Source organism: Mustela lutreola, chromosome 11, assembly GCF_030435805.1.
Source record: "Mustela lutreola isolate mMusLut2 chromosome 11, mMusLut2.pri, whole genome shotgun sequence".
NCBI classification, from domain to species: domain Eukaryota; kingdom Metazoa; phylum Chordata; class Mammalia; order Carnivora; family Mustelidae; genus Mustela; species Mustela lutreola.
This window is the reverse complement of record NC_081300.1, coordinates 23,429,906-23,451,564: the sequence shown is the minus strand read 5'-3', so window position 1 is coordinate 23,451,564 and position 21,659 is coordinate 23,429,906. Positions and strand designations below refer to the sequence as shown.

The 21,659-nt window shown below is 38.4% G+C and overlaps 1 protein-coding gene across 1 annotated transcript in view; it reads left to right on the top strand.

The window, feature by feature from the left end:
* ME2 (malic enzyme 2) overlaps positions 1-8,382 on the top strand; it is a 56,687-nt gene extending 48,305 nt beyond the window's left edge. The window contains exons 14-16 of the mRNA XM_059139324.1: positions 1,563-1,633; positions 2,295-2,393; positions 7,484-8,382. Of these exons, the coding sequence (XP_058995307.1) occupies positions 1,563-1,633; positions 2,295-2,393; positions 7,484-7,666 (353 nt within the window). The 3' untranslated portion in view covers positions 7,667-8,382. The remainder of the gene's footprint in view (positions 1-1,562; positions 1,634-2,294; positions 2,394-7,483) is intronic.
* Positions 8,383-21,659: the final 13,277 nt, after the last annotated feature.

Below are 21,659 nucleotides of genomic sequence, written 5' to 3'. Positions count from 1 at the left end.
CTCTTGAAAATGAAAAGTTTGATAGCAGAAGGATTTAAAAAAAAGCTGAGGAAATCACCTAAAAAACAAGCAGAGAACAAGGGATGGAAAACAAAAGAAGAAAATTAGAAGACTAGTCCAGAAAGTACAATATCAGAAAAAAGAACTGGAGAGAGAGAGAATAGGTAAGTGGAAGGAAGAATATTATCGAAGATTTCATGAACATTTCCCCAAACTGAAAGACCCAAGTTTCTAGATAGGAAGGGGCTCCCACTGAGTGCCGTATGTGATATGATATGTGAAAGTCATGCACCTCAAAGCCCATCCCTGGGAAACTGCAGAACATTCGGGACAAGAAAAGTTCCTAATATTTCCAGAAATGCAGTAAAAAGATAATCACCAAAAAGGATCTGGAATCAAATTGGCACTGGTTTCTCACCAACAGTGCCAACAGCTAAAAGGTATTGAAGTCATGACTCACAATTTTGAAGGGAAATTATTTCCAAACTAGAATTCTAAACCCAAACAAACTATCAAAAATAAGTGGACAGTAGTTTAAAAAAAAAAATGGGGGGGAGGGGCATCTTTGGAAAACATGTCTGACCAAAAAGAGGGAGTAACAAAAAACTAGGAAAAAGTGGGATTTAGGACGTGAACTCAAAGAAAGAAAGGGAATCCCTATGAAGATAAGGGATTTTGCAGGATGACTGCTCCAGATCTGGGACGGACAGCAGGATCTGGGTGGAAAGCAGATGGTCGCAGCGGCAGAGGATTCTTCTAGAGGATGAAGGAAGAGAGTACATGAGGTGACTGAGTTACTGGATGATTCAGGCAAACGAATGACTGTTCCAATGTGAAATAATTTTAAGTACTGAAAAAGTAAGATAAGGAGAATAGGATAGTAACTTCAGGGAAAACCAGAAGTTTTGCAGAAGAGGAGAAATAATCACGACACGACACAGTGTTAATAATGGCTCTGCTGGAAGTAACACTCATGAAGTCAGAATAATATAAACATTGACTACTGATTGACTCAACCAAAATGGTGCCCTAACCATACCGGCAAAAGGGACAAGGCTGGAAATGGGAAGGAAAGCCAAGTACTTAATTCCTACAGGAAGGAGTGGGTGATATTTAAAACTCAGAATTCAGTCAGGAGAAATACAAGCAAGCTGTTTGAGAGAAAGAAATATAAAAATAATCAGCTAAAAGAATTGAATGTAGCTGCCTTTATAGGGCAAGAAGTGGCAGGGTTAGAGGTGGGCTGATGTTTCTTATAGCAAGTTTCTTATAGCAAGTGTTGATGAATTGTATGCATTGTTATTTTGCTAATTGTAAAAAGCTAAATTGAGAAAAGCCATTTGATATTTCTCAAGTTATTCTAGGAGGTAAAAATTCTAACAGTTAACAAAGATCATTTGATTTTAACTCTCAGGTTTCTGTTTTCCCTTGGCTGCTAATTTGGGGGGGGGCGGCCATCTGGGGCTAGCCGTCACCATTAACTTGCTTCAAGTCTGGAATTTGGTTCCTTTCGTAATTTGAAAAGTGATCTTACTAAATAAACTATTTAAAATGTTTTTTAGGCGTGGCTTTAGCTGTTATTCTCTGTAACACCCGGCATATCAGTGATCATGTTTTCCTAGAAGCTGCAAAGGTAAATGTTTTAAATATTGTTTGGCTCTTTTATTAGTATGAATTATAAAGATGAATGGATCTTAATTAAAAGCAGAGAAAGAAAATGGGTTAAATCTGCTTTATGAATGGAAAGGAAGTTCTTCATCTGTTGCTTTTTTGATTTGGCTCTCTACTTTTGCATAAGATTAATTTTATATCGTGATTTTTCAAATGTTTGAATGTTAAGCTATGAATCCTTTCATATTTATAACACATACTGTACCTGTTGTGTATCTGTATCTGAAGGTACTATATTGTGACGGCATAGATAAAATGTAACACCTTCATTTTTTAATGGACAAATACTGGTTTATTTGGAGTGCGCTGGTCTGTTAGAGTGCCAAACTGTAATATGAGTTTTGAAGAACTCAAATTAATACAGATTTTCATGCTTATTTTCATAGTAACTAATGTAATTATGCCACACTTTGTATGTGTTAAGTAGAATATGTCAATAAACCTTTCAATCTGGTTATTTCTTATTTAGTGGTGAAGAGTTTTAATCTCTGTGGTGCATATTCCTGCTAAAAATAAGAAGAATTATCTTACCTATATTATTTTCTGCTCCCCAAACTCCTTTTCCATTTTATTAGGTCCTTATTCTGTGTTACTTAAAAATAAAATGCTGTTTTTCTCTTCAGGCTCTGACAAATCAGCTGACAGATAAAGAGCTAGCTCAAGGGAGACTTTACCCACCACTTGCTAACATTCAGGAAGTTTCTATTAACATTGCTATTAAAGTAAGTATTAATGTATACCTCTTCACATAGATTTTAATGATGTTTTCTTTTTTTTTCTTTTAAGATTTTATTTATTTATTTGACAGAGATCACATGTAGGTAGAGAGGCAGGCAGAGAGAGAGGAAGGGAAGCAGGCTCCCTGCTGAGCAGAGAGCCCAACGTGGGGCTAGATCCCAGGACCCTGGGAACACGACCTACACTGAAGGCAGAGGCTTTAACCCACTGAGCCATCCAGGTGCCCCTTAATGATGTTTTCTTAAGTAGCACAAGTTTATTAGAGAAAATTTTGAAACATTTCAAGGGTGCAAAGAAGAAACTTTAAATCACACATTTTCTTACTACCAGAATATAACCCACGTTATATTTTTTTAAAGATTTATTTATTTGAGAGAGAAAAAGAGCAGGGGGAGGGAGAGAATCTCAGCCAGACTCCCCTGCTAAGCAGGGAGGCTGAGGTAGGGCTAGATCCCAGGACTCTGAGATCATGACCTGAGCGAAAGGCAGAGGCTTAACCCACTGAGCCACCCAGGTGCCCCTGGGGACACCCATGTACCTTTAAAATTATTGTGGTATGGGGGTACCTGGCTGGCTCAGTCAGAAAGTGCAATTTGATCTGGGAGTTATGAGTTGGGTATAAAGATTCTCAAAAGTAAAATCTTACATAATAATTATTGTGGTATATATAATGTATATTATTTGATACTATGTTTCCCATTACTATGGTTTTTCAGTATTTTCTTATCTGTTCAAACTATGTATTGTTTTGGAGGAATTTTTCTATCAATTTTTTGAATTCAAAGAAAACCCTGCATCTATGAATGAAGCTATCAGACTTATAAATTAAATTAGTGAAAATGATTCTTTGGTACTCGCTCTTCCCTCCCTAGCTACCTCTTCCCAATCAGCTGTCTGTTTTTTTTCTTAAGTCTTTTAATATAATTTTTTTGTTTTCTTCCTTAAACATGGTATGTTACTTATACTTATTTTCCTAGATTTTAAAATTTTTGTTCTTTTAAATAAGTGAAGATTTTTCTTTCCATATCCTCGCTTGTCATTTCTGGCATATAGGGAAGGTATTAATTTTTGTGAGTTTACTTGGTAACTAATTTGTTGAGTAATCTTAACTCTTTAAATTACCTCTTTGGGAATTTTGAGTTTTAAATCATTTGCAAGTAATTTTTTTCTTCATTTTTTTTTAAAGATTTTATTTATTTTATTTATTTGTCAGAAAGAGAGAGAGTGAGAGCGAGCACAGGCAGACAGAGTGGCAGGCAGAGTCAGAGGGAGAAGCAGGCTCCCTGCAGAGCAAGGAGCCCGATGTGGGACTCGATCTCCGGACGCTGGGATCATGACCTGAGGTGAAGGCAGCTGCTTAACTAACAGAGCCACCCAGGTGTCCCTTTTTCTTCATTTTTTATGTATTACTTTTTTTCCCCCTTAAGACCATTTTTTTTTTTAAGATTTTATTTATTTATTTGACAGAGAGAAATCACAAGTAGGCAGAGAGGCAGGCAGAGAGAGAGAGAGGAGGAAGCAGGCTCCCTGCTGAGCAGAGAGCCCGATGCAGGACTCCATCCCAGGACCCTGAGATCATGACCTGAGCCAAAGGCAGCGGCTCAACCACTGAGCCACCCAGGCGCCCCACCCCTTAAGACCAGTTTTAAGCAACTTAGTAGATAAGGGCATCCTTGTATTTTAATACTAAATGTGATACTAGCTTTTGGCTGAAATAAATTTTCTTTTATCTTTTTAAAGAAATAATCTTCATCCCTAGTTTACTAAGATTTTCTTAGTAAACATCAGGATTAGATTTAGAATTTATTAATAATATTTTCAACTGTATACTGATGATCGTAAAATTTTTACTCCTCTGACTATAAATGTTATTGGATTATTTTAACACTCATAAACTAAAGATTGGAAATTAGAGGGTGATGTGTTTAAGAAATAACAGCCAGAGGTGCCTACGTGGCTCAGTCATTTGAGCATCAAGAGTCTTAATTTCAGCTCAAGTCATGAAATCAAGCTCCATATCAGAATCCACACTTGATGAGGCGTCTGCTTGAGATCTCTCCCTCTGTCCCTCCCCCTACGCATGCATGCTCTCACGTGCTCTCCCTCTCACTTACATAAATAATCTTTAAAAATATTCTTTAAAAAAAAAATAAAGAACAGCCAATCCAGGGGCACCTGCCTGGCTCAGTCAATGGAGGATGTGACGACTCTTCTTGGAGTAACGAGTTCAAGCCCCATGATGAGTGTAGAGATTACTTTAGTTTTAAGTTTTGGCTTCAAAATTGATTTTGTTTTTGTTTTTGTTTTTTTTAAAGATTTTATTTATTTATTTGACAGAGAAACAGCGAGAGCAGAAACATGAGCAGGGGGAGTGGAAGAGGGAAAGCAGGCTTCCTGCCGAGGAAGGAGCCTGATGTGGGGCTTGATTCCAGGACCCTGGGAGCTGAAGGCAGGCACTTAATGACTGAGCCACCCATGTGCCCCAAAGTTGGTTTTTCGATTATGGGCTATACTAAGCTATTAAACGTAAATGGATTCCTCCTTGTGCATGGTTGGTGGGAATATAAATTAGTGCAGCCATTATGGAAAGCTGTATGGCTGTTCCTCAAAACCCAAAAATTAGAACTACCACATAATCCAGTAACCCCATTTCTGGGTATATATCCCAAAGAAATTAAATCATAATCTTGAAGAGCACTCCCATGTTCACTACAGCATTATCCACAATAGCCAAGACACAGAAACAAATCAAAGTCCATCAACACTCAAAGTGGCATATATACACAAATACATGTACATACACACACACTAATATTATTCAGCCTTAAAAAAGAAGGAACTAGAGGAAAAGGGGAAATGCTGATCAAAGGGTGCAACTTTCTATAATAAGTTGATTAAGTTCTAGAAATCTCAATGTACAGCATGGTTTAATGAAATTTGCTAACAGAGTAGATCTTAAATACTCTTGCCACACACACAAGAAGTAAGTATGTGCAGTGATGAAGAGGCCAATTGGCTTGGTTGGGGGGGATTATTTCACAGTGTACACATACATCAGAACATCTCATTGTACAGGATTATTTGTCAATCCTATCTCAGTAAAGTTGAAAAAAAATTAAAAATAAATAACATCTTAAAAAATAAATAACAGCCAGTCCACTTGAGCTGGACTAAAGTATGAATAGGAAAAGGCACAAGAGAGGATTTGCAAGTTTTCTTGAGGCCAGCTTATCCAGATACACAAATGCCAGGCTAAGGAGTCTAAATACCTTACTGTTGCAAAACAGCCAAGAATTTTAGAGCCCAAGAACTAGGATGAACAGTGCTCGGTTTTGGAATTTATAGAATGATACTATATTTGGGACGTATTTTGGAACTTATCAGTCACATTACCAGTGTGTCAAGCTGAAAGGTCATGTGAAAGAGAGACCTGTGCTTATGGGCTGGTACAGGAGAGTAGCCCCAGGTTGATGCCTCTTCTCCCTTCCCCAGGGTAGAGAATTTGCTCCTTTATTGTCATAAGACTTGCCTTTTTAAGAGCAAGGGATCAGGAGACTAGCAGTGCTCTGTTTCTGTCCCTCACCCCATCCCACGGCCACTGAGCATCTCCGATCTCTCTTGCTTTGCCTCAGCCTTTTCTGTGGGTACAAATATGTTTCTTATAATAGGCTAGAAAATAATTGAATTACATGTTCATCACAAAATACAGTAAGGTTGAGCCCCTGGAATGGAGTGCTATTTTTAATGACCTTCATTTCTTTGTTAAATTTTTTTCTTAGAAAGCTGAAATAAACTTGAATAGTGGTCACCGTTTAAATGGGAATTAGAGTAGGAGGAGAAAGACAAAATTGAAATTCTTTAATCATGTTTTATAATGTTTTTTTAAGTTAAAATGAAACCATAACTTGAGAATTTACTATATAGTAAACACTGTGCTATCCTGTGAGGAAACTTTTCCTACTACCTCATTTCACCTCAAAACTCAGGGCTTATCCTCATCACCAGTCATGGTGTGTGGCTTGGTTACAAATATCAGAAATCCATTCAAGCCAAATGAGATGGGAAGTAATCTGGCTTCACTGTGTAGGGCCTGGGATCTGTAGTCTGAATGCTTTAGGTTTGAGACACAGCTCTCACTTAACTACCTTGGGCAAGTTACTTACTTGTAACTTGTTACTTACTATTATTACTTACTTATTCCTCATACTTTAGCGTCCTCATACGTAAAATGAGGATAATACTACCAATACTTAACCTCATAGGATTGTTGTGAAGAGTAAATAAGCTGTACATGTAAAGCACATGGAACATGCCTAGCACTCCATGATGGTGGTGAGTTGCCATGTGTAGGTCCCGGCCCTCACTTTACTTGACCTTAGAGTTCTTGTGTCCAACACCTGATTTATAGTAATCTCTCTGTCTCTTAATCTGAATTCTAGAGCACAAACACCTGGCTCGTATTTAGGTTAGGTTTTCACCCCAGTCCAGTCAGCTATGGACAGGACGCAGACTCTCTTACATGCTGTTTGAAAGTGGGGAAAGGGAAGCCTTGGTGGCTCAGTGAGTTAAAGCCTCTGCCTTCGGCTCAGGTCATGATCCCAGGGTCCTGGGATCGAGCCCTGCATCAGGCTCTCTGCTCTGCGGGGAGCCTGCTTCCTCTGTCTCTCTGCCTACTTGTGATCTCTGTCTGTCAAATAAATAAATAAAAGGTTAAAAAAAGAAAAGAAAAGAAAGTAGGAGAAGGACAGGGGCTGGGCGGGTCACCCAGGTAGGACTGCCTGACTGACACAAAGCAGAGCTTAAAATTGTTTGTTAGCTTGAAGTATTAAGGAAATGTCTATAATGGGGGGGGGGGGTTAACTTTAAAACACACATTGAGATGGCAGATTATTTTTATTTCATCTTTCAAGTTTTTAATAGCTTCCAAATGTTTTGAAATGAGTCAAAGTAATGTTATTTTTTTTTTATTTTGAAGAAAGAAAAACATACATTCATTCCACTGTGTTTTAATAGTACTTTTTCTCTCCGGTTACTATCAGACTCTACATACACAGCAATCTTATTTATTTTTCAGGTCACAGAATACCTGTACGCTAACAAAATGGCCTTCCGATACCCAGAACCTGAAGACAAGGCCAAATACATTAGAGAAAGAATCTGGCGAAGTGAATACGATTCCCTGCTGCCAGATGTCTATGACTGGCCAGAATCCCCACTAAGCCCTCCCTTGATAACGGAAGAGAAGCACACCCACTGAAAAATACTTTCAATGCTTCAGGGAACACCCCTTATTTTTTTTTTCCAGAGAAAAAGAGATAATCTCAAATGTATGAGTTTTTTCATGTGTTTTATTCTCCCCCACTGCTTTGCTTGACTTTTTATTTTTTTTCCATGAATCTGTACTTCCTTAGAGGATCAACATGTTGGCTATAATTGTGAATGCCCACCAGCACCCTGCAGTCAAAATAACCATGATGCTTTTCTTCTGATTCTAGCTCATAGCACATCAAAGAGATGTCACAGATGTAGTTGTAAATGTCTTCACTTGTGCTATTGTTCATGCTTGCCAGAGTATTTGCTATTTACTATTAACAGTAATCATCTTCTCTCCCCAGCTCTTTTAGGGCTACTAAGAAATTTTACTTCTGTGGATATGAGTATAGAGTTTTAAGAAGCCAAATTTAACCAGATTATAAGGACAAACTGTCAGTGTCTAAAAGTTCTTTTATTTCAGCCTTATTTTATCTTCATGCTCTGAAATTCCTTTCCAGCTGATAAATCTAGAGAAATGTGAAAAATCTACCCTGTTATTTATTTTCTGGACCTAAATTGAGGCCCAACTATAACATCAGGAGAGAGAAATGGGAAGTACCGCTGTCTTTAGAGAGATAAACAAAATAGTCATTGTTTCAACAGTGTATAAAAATCATAGTGTAACTTTTTTATTTAATAAAGGTATTATCTTAAATTTAATTGCTTCAATTAATGTGATTTTATTGCCCAAGTAGAAATTTAGGTTTGCTTATTATGAAAAACACCTATTTTCGTTTTACTTATTTCTAGATAATTCGAAGGAGGGGATATAATGCATAAATTATAACTGACATCATGTGACTTTTAACCCATGAGTCCTGTTGCACATTTGAATGAAGCATATTTAACTGGAGATGCTATACCCCTTATTCCAATAGTGGTGCTCTTTATTGTTTGGATAATTTTGGAATGTCTTTATTCCTTTGAATACCATTAGTGATAACTCTTCCCCCTGAAGATGGATTTAATTTTTTGAAACCACTAAAATTAATTTAGGGCTAAGGGGGATGAGTGAGGTAGGTATACAGACCAGGAAATGCCATTATTTTTAATACCAGTAAAATGGGTAACAATTGGCAAGTAAGACCGGTTTTCTTATGTGGCTTGTGGATTGGAGGGTTCTAAAGGGAAACACAAAAGCCTTTGGAGGGTTAGTCGTATTCCTTTTTATGTGCCTAACACAATCGCTTCGAAGGAACAAAATCTTACTTTAAGTGCTCCTTCTAGAAGATCAACTACAAAAAGTTATTCTTAGCTACATGTAAGGGTGTAACATTATTTGATATTTCTCTCCACAATCCTTGATATGTTAGATGTGATATTCTATAGGGGGAAAAGGACATCATTTGTATGTTCCTATGTCCTTCTATGTAGAGGTAGAGATTGATTCATACTAATTTGGGATATAATTTAACATTTTAAGAATGCTTGAAATGGCACTGCCATTTGGAGTATTTTAAAATGCAATTGATTAATCCATTTAACAGATGAGTAAAGTCAGAAGCCTGTTATATAAACCTATTATATAATATAAGCAATCGGGTCACTATTTGTTTCTTTTAATTAAAAATGCATGTTTTATGTTTTTCATGTTACCTTTGTCAAAACAAAAATAGCCCCCCAAAATACTCTCTTGATTTTAGTTTAACATTACAAGTATAATAATTACAAATCCTGTTTTTTGCTTTGTGCTTACTGAAGGCAGGATCACATGCTGAGTTAATGTAATTTTACTAAGATGTTTGCTTAGTAAATATGCCTAGTACAGTCTTCATGGAAATTATATTTTAAAGAAAGAAACAAAGCCAACTGGCATTTAGCCTGCTTATTTATATAACCAGTAATGTACTGGTTGGTAAATAACACATGCGAATAGGTGGTTTTAATGAGCACATATTTATCTGGAGAAGTAAGATACATTTACACATACTGTATGAGATATATAACAAATATATTAGAATATATATATATAATGTGTATTTATTGAAATCCACCTGCTCTCGTGTGCTATTTACCAACCAGTATTTCACCAAACAAGAAATGACTGTTGGATATAAATTGAAAAAACAAAACAAAACAAAACAAAACAGGAATACAGGCAGGAGCTACCAGCATGGTGGGAAGAGGTTGGTGGCATGACCGTATCAGACTGGAAAAGAAACATTCAGGTCTTCTATGGAAATTTTACTGAGCAAGAAGGTAATTATTTTTAAAGACAGAATGGAGAGTCATTTTCATTCTGTTGAATAGGGAAGAAAATCTGTAGGTTTAGTCTGTCAGAAATTGCTTAGTAGGGAGAAGTGAGAACACATGTTCTAATCTGGCACCAGCACCCATGGTGTGAAAGAAACTGGGTGAATTGTGGGGTAAGGTTTATTGACTTTAACTTGGCAACCATGTTAAAGATTTTAAAATCGTTTTAAAGGATGGTTTCTTAACCAGGAAGTTGCTTCAGAATCCCCCTGAAGCTTCTTTAACATGCTTATGCCTCTGCCTCCTCCTCCAGGCCCCCTGGACCAGCAGGGGCAGAGCGCTGGCAGCTGAATTTTCAGCAGGTTCCCAGGGGAATTCTGACGCACACTTCCCCTGCCTCTCACTGGCTGCCCTAAAGTGGATATCCGAATCATCTGGAGAGCTGATTACTCCTCTGGAGAGCAGTGGGTCTGGGGTAGGGCTGCAGAGGCTGTATTTCTTACCCGTTCCTGGGTTTTGCGCAGGTTGCTTGCACACAGAAGGCACCGAGGACTGGAGCGTGGTGTGCAGCTTGTCTAGTGCTCATATAGTATGTACTTTAATATGAAAAAGATAACTGAAAGTATCTTCTTACATGGAACTGGTTTCATCTGCCTTTGTTATATCTGGTTTTTATGGGATGGTCATAGGCACAAAAATAGAGCTTTTAAACAGATTTCTCTGAAAATATGTAACTAGAATACTGTTCAATTCTCAAGTATTGTTTTTAAATTCACATATTAGTAAAACCTAGCAACCAGTTTTCATTTTTGAAAAGGTTAGCTATCAAATGGATACTTGTTTCTTCTCTATTGGTTGTCTTTTAATATGACTTACCCTATCTTTTGTCTTTTCTTTCTCTAAAATTACCAGCTTCTGGAGAAAGATGACTCTACATTCTCCTTTGCGAAGGAGTTGCTAATGAGTTAAGATGAAAGCATAATTATTAAGGGGTGTGGAGCATTATTTACTGCTTGCTCTCAGATAACTGAGAGCCCAGGGGGTGAGGGGAGTGGAAAAGTTTTTCCTTCCTCAGATGTTCTGTAGCTTTTTTCCCAAGCCCATTCAGTGTCCCTCAAAGAGAAATTTATATTCTTGAACATTTCCAGGGTTCTATTGGATTCACCAAAATGGAATCAGCTCTGCTGAGCCCAAATGACACTTGAGAACATTAGTGTAAGTAACAAAGCTCTTTACTGGGATTCCCTTTACAGAAACTACCGTAAAAAATGAAATAGCACCAACGTCATATGTCCACTCAAAATAAGACCACACATGTTCATGTGCAGGCATATTGCTGACTTTATAGAAAACACAGATTCATTATCTATTTTGATTCTCAACTGATGTGTGATTTGTACTTTAATGTGCATCTAAATGTTAAAATGAAATGAATTATCTACACCAAGCTGAATGAAGTAACATTTAATATTTTAAATATTCAAGATAATTTAACTACAGACACCTTCCCCCCCAATCTGAAATGAGGATGTTTTAATATTAGCAGAGAAAAAGCTCAATGCTTTGTTTCAAATTTGAATAAACAGGGCCTAATTAGGACAAGACACTTACTTATTGCATAATTATTGCCAGGAACTTCTCTGGTAAACTGGTGATTAGATTTTAAAATAATAATTTCCCCCCTTTCTTGGAAAAGTAAAATTGTGTCTCTCAAAGAGAAAAGTAACATATGCTATAATATAGAAATATGTTCATAGTTTAGTTGTGTACAATATACAAATTAAGTCAGATGACTTTGGATGGTTTGTATATGTAACTGGTTTTTACCAATAAACACTTTTTCATATGACTATTTAATCTTGGGGTTTTTTTCCCAAATAAAAGCTTATTTGCCACTTCTGTGGGAAGTCATCCTTACTTCAGAACACTTTTTAAAGTTTTATGACTAGGGAAAATTTGTGGATATCTATTCCCCAGTGTTCAGTATGTCCTTTTATGCCCTAGAAAAATTATTTTCCCTCTCCCAATTTTAAGTGTATATTCTAGCAAATGGATTCCTGGAGAGTCACTGAATGGTCACTAATGTACTAGGTATGTACAGTTAGCAAATGATGCTGAAGTAAACTTTATAGACAAGAATGAGGCCTTATTCTAAGCACCTCTTATGCATCATCATAATTAATTCTCAGATCCCCTCCTGTCACTGCACCTGTTTTACAGAAGACCAAAGGCACAGGGAGGTTAGGTGCCTTGCCCAAGATCTTAGCTGGTGAGTAGCAAAGCCAGTGCTCTTAACCTTAGCTCTTCTCGAGGAAGAAGGGCCTCGGTGACAGGTGATTTTACTTGGATCGTAAATAAAGAAAGGTTATTTCAGATGAAAAGTCTTCAACTATTCTTATAAGGCGTAGGTCCTTTTTAATGTGTTTTAGCAGTTTATTTGATTTTTTTTTTTTTACTTTGTTCCCATTTGTAATTCAAATAGAATATCAATGTATTTTATTCATTAGTCTTCAGCATTTTAAGTGCTGGATGTAAACATAAAAGACTTGGTTTTGAATTTGGTAAATTACACCAACGATTCTTAATAGCCAGCTGCCTAACATCTTTAGATTTGGTAATCTTTCCAGAACTACTTACTGCTATCACTTCTATCCAAACCAGTTTCAATAATGCTTGTATACTTTGTGACTCTGCCAATGTCAATGTGAATTGTAAGATGTATTTCCCTATCTTGATACAATGATATTCTGATACAATGATAGCTTTTGTATTGTATGCATGCATATAACTTCTTCCATTAAAAAGTAGAAGAGCTGGGGTGCCTGGCTGGCTTGGTGATAGAGCATGCAATTCTTGATCTCAAATTGTGAGTTCAAGTCCTAAGTTGGGTCTGGAGCTTATTTAAAAAAAAAAAAAAAATGGTGAGAACAGTTAAAAAATACAAAATGTATATGTGGAATAAGGAATTTCTGAGACACATTTTAGCTATTTGACAAATATTTTTGCTTAATGTTTTATTATACTTTGTCTAATGAGCCTTAAAAAAAAAAAAGATTTTATTTGACAGAGAGCAAGCACAAGCAGGGGGATCATCAGGAAGAGGGAGAGGGGGAAGCAGGCTCCCCACTGAGCAGGAAGCCTGATGCAGTGCACCATCCCAGGACCCTGAGATCATGACCTGAGTCAAAGGCAGACACTTAACCAACTGAGCCACCCAGGCACTCCTGCCTAATGACCTTTAAAATTAACTGAAATGAAAACCATATTTTTGCAATGGATATTGTGTTCCTTTTGATAATATCCCAGCAGTAATTATTAACTTCGAGGAAACCACAGATTGCAAAATCACTGCTTAGCCTTTCTCACCTGTGCATTTAAGATTAAATTATGGAATAAACAGACTTGTGATAATTGCTTATGGGAATGCCAGTATAAGGGGAAGTGCCTTGCATAGAGTGTATTATACTAGATCAACTTACCATAGATAGTTCCAGGAATCTGTCTAAATGCTCCATAATGATGTGAATTGTTTTTTTCTCTTGTGATATATAAGTTGTAATGGGATGTGTATATTTTCTTAGTAAAATTTCCCATGCATATAAAGATGTGTTATGACCTTGTTTTTAGAGGGTGCTGTATAAAGGGCACTTTTAAAATTCAGTATTATCTCGGGCACCTGGGTGGCTCAGTGGGTTAAGCTGCTGCCTTCGGCTCAGGTCATGATCTCAGGGTCCTGGGATGGAGTCCCGAGTCGGGCTCTCTGCTCAGCAGGGAGTCTGCTTCCCTCTCTCTCTCTCTCTGCCTGTCTCTCCGTCTACTTGTGATTTCTCTCTGTCAAATAAGTAAAATCTTTTTTAAAAAATAAAATTCAGTATTATCTCAATCCTTAAAATAGCCCAGCCCCTAGCCCCCACCCAGAGCACCTGCTCCCTTGGAAGTGCTCTGTGGTTAGACCAAGATGTGCAGCACTACTCATGCTCCCCATCTTTTCCTTTCCTTTTGTTCAGCTTCCTACTTTATTTCTCTTCTCATTTAGTTTAATCCTAGCAATAAAGGAGCTATTCCTCACCTCTTCTCACCACATACACATTCCACCCGAATGCTAGAACACTAAGTCAGGAAAGACTGTATGTTGAGTTTGTGGTAAATGGACAAAATGGTACAACAGCTAATACCTACTGAGTGCTTGCTTCAAGCCAGGCTCTGTTCTAAGGCCCTGAGGTCTATTTGCTCATTTCTCATTTCACCTTCACAACGACTTTCTAAGGTGTACGTGCTAACATTTCCCCCATTTTGCAGATTGTGAGGTGCAGAGCCCTTCAAGTCATGAAGCTACCCAGACCAGCAAAGTGAGGATTCAGACCTCTTGCTTCTGATGCTGTTTAAACTACCTTCTCCCTACAGTGAGCACAGCCTGTGCAGCAGAGCGTGGCTGCGGCCCATCTCACTCGCCATAATCACTAACTTGGAGGAAACCTGTAACGCTGCCGGCATTGCGGGCCCCAGGACTCTGACGCCTTCCCTGCATCCGACCTCGGACATCCTCCTGCATCCCCACTTTGGGCAGACAGTCCTGCTTCCTGTTTCATAGGAAAATAGAACAGTCACAAGAGGATGTCTTCAAGCTCCCCTCGCCCCATCCCCCCAGGTTCCGTGAGAAAGTGGGAAAGTGAGATGCAGCGACTAGAGCAGCTGGCCTGACACCATCGGCCAGCCTCGCGGGGACTAGGAACTCGCCGCTCGGCCTTGGTGTTCTCCTGTGGAATGGAAACCATCTCGCAGAGCACCAGCATCCACCAGGGCCATTCTGAACGTCAGTGCCTCCTCCCCAAGCCTTCTCTTTTAGGATCCCAGTGTACATAAAGAAATACCTCCAGTCAATCCTTGACTCCATCTCCTCTGACACCTCACATCAAATCCATCCGCAATTCTTGTGGGCTCTACCTTCAAGTATATTGAGAACAGGACTATTTCTAACGTCTCCCCTGCTGACTCCCTAGACCTAGCCAGGATCATGGTCACCTGGTCTCCCCCCATCCCCCTTCCCGGCCACCTACAGGCTATTTTCAGCAGAGGAGCCAGAGCGATCCTTTTCAATCTAAAATGGAACAAGTCCCTCAGTTCAAAACCCTAACTAGCTGAGCCAATGTCCTTAGAGGGCCACAAAAGCCCTGACATGCTCCGCCACCACTGCCACCACTTACTTCTCTGCCTTCATCTGCTGCTGTCTCTGCTCTCTTGCTCTATTTCAGCCCTACTTGTCCTGAGCACACCAGGCAAACTCCAGACAGGACTTGGCATTTGTGGTACCCTCTGCAGGGACATTCCTAGTATCTCTGCTGCTTGCTTCACCTTTTTAAGGTCTTAGCACAGATGTCACTTCTCAGCGAGGTTTTCTCTAACTCACCCTTTTCAAGCCTGCAACCCAGAGTCCCCAGCATTCTCTCTCCTCCCTATTTTTCTCCATTGAACTTATCACCTCCCCTCTGTGTAGAGCGTTGCAGGGAATAGAATGTTCTCCTTTCCTTTGTGGAAGCCAAAGCTAGTGAGGGGAAAGCTTCTATCTCCCTACTTCGTGGCTGCCCTAAACAGCGGCAAGTATCAAGTGGTAGTTTGAAAAAGATGGTGCCCTAAGAAGATACAGAGGCAAGACCTTGGCTGTGCTACCTCCATTAGTTCATGTTTTCTGTCCGTTCTGTGGGCTCTCTAATCTCCTTTCAATCTGCAACTTAAATTAGCTAAAATTGATTTCTATGCTATAACCAAGAATTCTGATTGATATTGAATTAAGATGTCAGTTACTTATAAGTATGTAAATATTAGCCTGTCCAACAATACTTTGAGCAAATCAAGGACTGGGTCATGTTTTTTGTTTATTTTGTATAGTTTCAAAATCTCTTCCTCACCCCGTTCAGCGCTCTTTATATAGGTTTAAGCAGTGATTGATTCCAAATAATTGAATGATTAACAAAAAAGTTTCTGAGTATAATTTGAATGAGAAAAATAAAGTCATGGAGTCTGCCCTGTTATTGCTTTTTGGGGTCTGAAATTTACCCACCGGTTTTACTAATTTGTGATTAGAGCCATTATCCTTCTCTCTTATTCCAGGTTGGTTACTATTATAGATGTAATGATAGGTTGGTTCATTTACTGATTTGAGAAGACCACCAGTGTATTATATCTAGGTCACATCTAAAATGAGAATGGGAGAGAAAAGAGAGGCCAGCTTTCTCATACCTGTATAAATTATATTATTAGATGTGCTAAGTATCACTCTGGAATGACTCATATTTGAATAACACTTTACAAACCATTTCAACAAACACCATTTAGTCTTTATAACGAAAGTTTGAGGCAAGAAGAGCAATTATTATCCTCATTTCACCAAAGGAAAAACAGGGGCTCAGGAAAGTTAAATAACCTGGCCAAGGTCACCCAAATACAAAGGAGCAAAATCAGGACTCAAACAGTCTTTTGGCTCAAAAGTTTATGTTGTTAAGCAATGTAAAAAGAAAAATGACAAATCTGGAAAATATTTGCACCTTCCATCATAGTTAAAGAGTTATTATCCCTAATATATATAAAGCAGCTAAGAATTCATAAGAAAAAGACCACCATTACAATGAAAAATTAGGCAAAAGTTATGCACAAAAAGTGCACAGAAAGAAAGTCAAATGATCCTTAAACTTATGAACAGATACTCAACATATTTCAGTTATGAAAGATAAATGCACATTTGAACTCCACTAAGATAGTAGATTGGCAAAAGAAAAAAAAGAAAAGAAAAGAAAAAATCCCAGAGTTTGACAACATTAGTGGTAGTGAGGCTCTGAAGAAAAATGTCCTCTGGTAAGTTGCTAACAAAAGACAGAATGAGGGGCACCTGGGTGGCTCAGACAGTTAAGCGTCTGCCTTTGGCTCAGTTCATGATCCCAGAATCCTGTGATCAAGGCAGGACATGGACGTGCTCCCACGTCAGCTGGGAACCTGCTTTTCCCTCTCCATTTGCCTTCTGCTCCCCCTGCTTGTGCTCTCTCTCTGTCAAATAAATAAATAAAATCTTTTAAAAAAGAGAAAGAAAGAAAGAAAGAAAGGCAGGCAAAAATAACATAACCCCCAGAACAGTACTTTAAGCATTATCCAGCAAAATTATATATTTACTTATCAGTTGAGTCATCAATCCCACTTGTAGGAATCTATGCCAAAGATATACTTGCAGAAATAAAAAATAACTTGTGCCGAAGGTTATTTGTTACCATACTACGATAGCAAAAGACTGTAAACAACCCAGAGAACTGACGGAATAAACAAACTGTGGTATAGTCATTCAGCATGAGACAGTTGTGAAAAGTAAGGAGGAAGAAATTTGTACACAGATACATGTCATGGTAGCCAAGACCATGTGCTGCTTGAAACTTCCTTCCCAAAATAACCTGCTGCAAGGAATGCACCTTTACTGATGCTTTTCGGCTTTTTGTGTTTTTAAATCACCATCTGAAGATGACTTGCTTTCAGCTTAAAGAACTTCCTTTAATATTTCTTATAAAGCAAGTCTACAAGCAACAGACTCTCTCAGTTTTGCTCGTTTGAGGATGTTTTTATTTCACCTTAATTACTAAAAATAGCTTTGATGGAAATAAGATTCTTGGTTGATAGGTTTTTCCTTTGAGCACTTTAAGTATATTATACCACTGCCTTCTGGTTTCCACTGTTCCTTTCTTTTTTAATCATTTCAAGGTTTTTTTTAATTATTACTTTCAGAAGTAGAATTTAGTGATTCGTCAGTTGGAAATAACATCCAGGGCTCATTACATCAAGTGCTCTCCCTAATGCCCATCAGCCAGTTCTCTCCCTGACCTCCCCTCCAGCAACCTTGTTTGTTTCCCAGAGTTTAGTGTCTCTTATGGTGTGTCTCCCTCTCAATTTTCATCTTATTTTACTTTTCTTTCCCTTCCTATGTTCATCTGCTTTGAGTCTTAAATTCCACACAAGTGAAATCATATGGTATTCGTCGTTCTCTGTCTGACTTATTTCGCTTAGCATAATACCCTCTAGTTTCATCCACATCTTTGCAAATGGCAAAATTTCATTCTTTTTGATGGCTGAGTAATATTCCATTGCATGTATGTATGTATGTATGTATGTGTCTGTGTACACACACACACACACACACACACACACACATCTATCTCACATCTTCTTTATCCATTCATCTGTCAATGGACATCTGGGCTCTTTCTTTTTTAGTTTGGCTATTGTGGACATTGTTGCTATAAACATTTGGGTGCACATGCCCCTTCAGATCACTACATTTGTATCTTTGAAGCAAATACCCAGTAGTGCAATTGCTGGGTCATATCCTAGCTCTATTTTCAACTTTTTGAGGAACCTCCATACTGTTTTCCAGAGAGGCTGCACCAGCTTGCATTCCCACCAACAGTGTAAGAGGGTTCCCCTTTCTCTGCATCCTCACCAACATCTGTTGTTTCCTGACTTGTTAATTTTAGCTATTCTGACTGATGTGAGGTGGTATCTCATGGTGGTCTTGATTTGTATTTCCCTGATGGTTAATGATGTAGAGTAGCTTTTCATTTGTCTGTTAGCCATTTGTACGTCTTCTTTGGAGAAATGTCTGTTCATGTCTTCTGCCCGCTTCTTGCCTAGATTTTTTGGGTGTTGAATTTGATAAATTCCTCATAGATTTTGGATACTAGCCCATCTGATAAGACAGTTGCAAATATCTTCTCCCATTCCATAGGTTGCCTTTTGGTTTTGTTGACTGTTTCCTTTGGTGTGCAAAAGCTTTTTATCTTGATGAAATCCCAGTAGTTCATGTTTACCCTTGTTTCCCTTGCCTTTGGAGACATGTCTAGCAAGAAGTTGCTGTGGCTGTGGTCAAAGAGGTTGCGCCTGTGTTCTTCTCTAGGATTTGGATAAATTCCTGTCTCTCATTTAGGTCTTTCATCTATTTTGAGTTTATTTTTGTGTATGGTGGAAGAAAGTGGTCCAGTTTCATTCTTCTGCATGTCCAATTTTTCCAACACCATTTGTTGAAAAGACTGTCTTTTTTCTATTGGATGTTCTTTCCTGCTTTGTCGAAGATGAGTTGATGATAGAATTGAGGGTCCATTTCTGGGCTCTCTATTCTGTCCCATTGATCTATGTATCTGTTTCTGTGCCAGTACTGTACTGTCTTGATGATTACAGCTTTGTAATAGAGCTTGAAGTCTGGAATTGTGATGTCTCCAGCTTTGGTTTTCTTTTTCAACATCACTTCGGCTATTCGGGGTCTTTCTGGCTCTATACAAATTTTAGAATTGTTTGTTCCAGCTCTGTGAAAAAAAGTTGATGGTATTTTGATAGGGATTGCATTGAATGTGTAAATTTAGCCTGAATGTCTAATGATTCTACCAATCTTCCTTTCACCATCATTTCCATTCATTTTAAGAGTGCCCTTAAGCCTGAGTTCTCCACAGTCTATTGTAAGTGAAGCCAACATCTTGGAAGAGAAGGTACATTTGGAAGGTACATTTTCGGTCCACTTCTCCCTCCAGGCAAAATCTCTGAGCTAATGCTGTGGAGCTGGAGACAATGGCATGCTACTGATTTAGTGACACCACCAATTTAGGAGCTGGGCACTTGAGGAGTGGGGTAGAGACTTTGGGTCTTTTTGGCTGGCCTCTCCCTGCATGGAACCACCATTTTATGAGCCAGGGCAAGGTAATCAGGGCTCTTATATTCTCACTAGGCCATGCCTAAACTAAAGCCTCCATCCCACCTCTTAGCAACATTTGTCTGGAATTTAGCCTCACCAACCAGCAGCTGGGGGCAGCAGGAGAAACACTGCTGTGCCAGCCCTTGCAAGAAGATAGCTCTCTGAGAGCTGGGAGGACAGGGAGAACTGTGTTGTCAGTTGCACCAGCCCAGAGTGGAGGTTCGGTCTCACTGATTAAGAGGGGAAATGGGAGGAAGCAGATCTCGGTTCAAATACTATTATCTCTCACTGTTCCTACCAAATTTTGGTAGAGTTTTTGGGACAAAAAAAAAGGTTTCTTCATTGCTAAATTTCCTTAGGACCATTTCCAGGGATTTTAAATGATTATAGGGTTTGGGATTGGTTTTTTGGGTTTTGTTTTTTGTTTTTTGGTTTTTTTGGTGGTGGGTTTTGTTTTGTTTTGTTTTTATCACTTTAACCAGTTTTTCTGGGGAGAGGGCCCATAGAGCACTTCATGCTGTCATATTCGAAGTTCCTCTAACACTGACTTTTAATCAAGTGTCATTCATGCAGGGAAGGAAGTAATACTTTCCTGAATATAATCTTGACTTTGGAACCCATGTAAGTAATTTACATAATTTAAATAAAATTTTTTAAAAATACCAAAAAAACCTAAAACTGTAAAATAAATAAAAGAATCTACCTGTGTATCAGGTTGGTGGCATAACAACAGAGGAAAAAAAAATCTTAAGTAACCTAAAAATAGTTTTTTGACCATATATACATAGTGTCATATATCCATGATTTGCTGGAACTACTTTACTGGAGCTAAATCAAATTACATTAATGTTATTAGGAACCAAGATTTTTTTTATATAAGTGACATCAGTATACAATTAAAGAAAAGTAAAAACTCTATAATCTTACACTTGAGTTGAAAAAAATCAGCATGGGGGTGCCTGGGTGGCTCAGTGGGTTAAAGCCTCTGCCTTCAGCTCAGGTCATGATCCCAGGATCCTGGGATAGAGCCCCGCATCAGGCTCTCTGCTCAGCAGGGAGTCGGCTTCCTCTCTCTCTCTCTCTGCCTGCCTCTCTGCCTCTCTCTGTGTCAAATAAATAATAAAATCTTAAAAAAAAAAAGTTATGAGATGTGATCAGGAAAATTTAAACAATGGATGAATATTTGATGTTAAGGAATTATTGTCATTTTATGATAATATTATGGTTGTATTTAAAAAAATACTTACCTTGGGGCACCTGGGTGGCTCAGTCAGTTAAAAGTCTGACTTCAGCTCAGGTCGTGATCTCAGGGTTCTGGGATCCAACCCCTGTTGTCTCCCCACTCAACAGGGTGTCTTCTCCTGTTCCTTCTCCCTCTGCCTCTCTTCCCACCCATGCTCTCTCTGTCTCTCTCTCAAATAAATAAGTAATATCTTTAAAGCATAGAACAAAAAACAAAAAACTTATGTTGAGGTACCTGGATGGCTCAGTAGGTTGGGCAATGACTCTTAATCTCAGCTCAGGCCTTGATCTCAGGGCCATGAGTTCAAGCCCCACAGTGGGGTCTACACTGGGCATGGAGCCCACTTAAATAAAAATGAATAAATAAATAATACTTATCATTTATATTTATATACTAAACTGCCCATCATCATTATGCAGTGTTGAGACTACCAGAAAAAGGGGTCTTAAATGCTTATAGAAGTATTTATGGATAAAATGATATTGTGTCTGGAATTTGCTTTAAAATAATCCACATTTTTGTTGCCTTTGAAGGGGAAGGGTTTGGTTGCAGGTGAAACAAGATGAACCAGATGTTATTAACTATTGAAGGTGAGTGATTGTTACACATAAAGGTGCATTAGACATTTTCTCAAGTTTCATGTATATTTAAAATTTCTCATATAATGGAAAGTTTTAAAAATAAACAAAAGGTTCTGTGATAAATATATAACAGCCCTGAGGAGAGGAGCTGTAGGAAGCCTTGATGGGTGGGCAGAAAGCCCTGGAGTAGAGGAGTCTGTGGTGA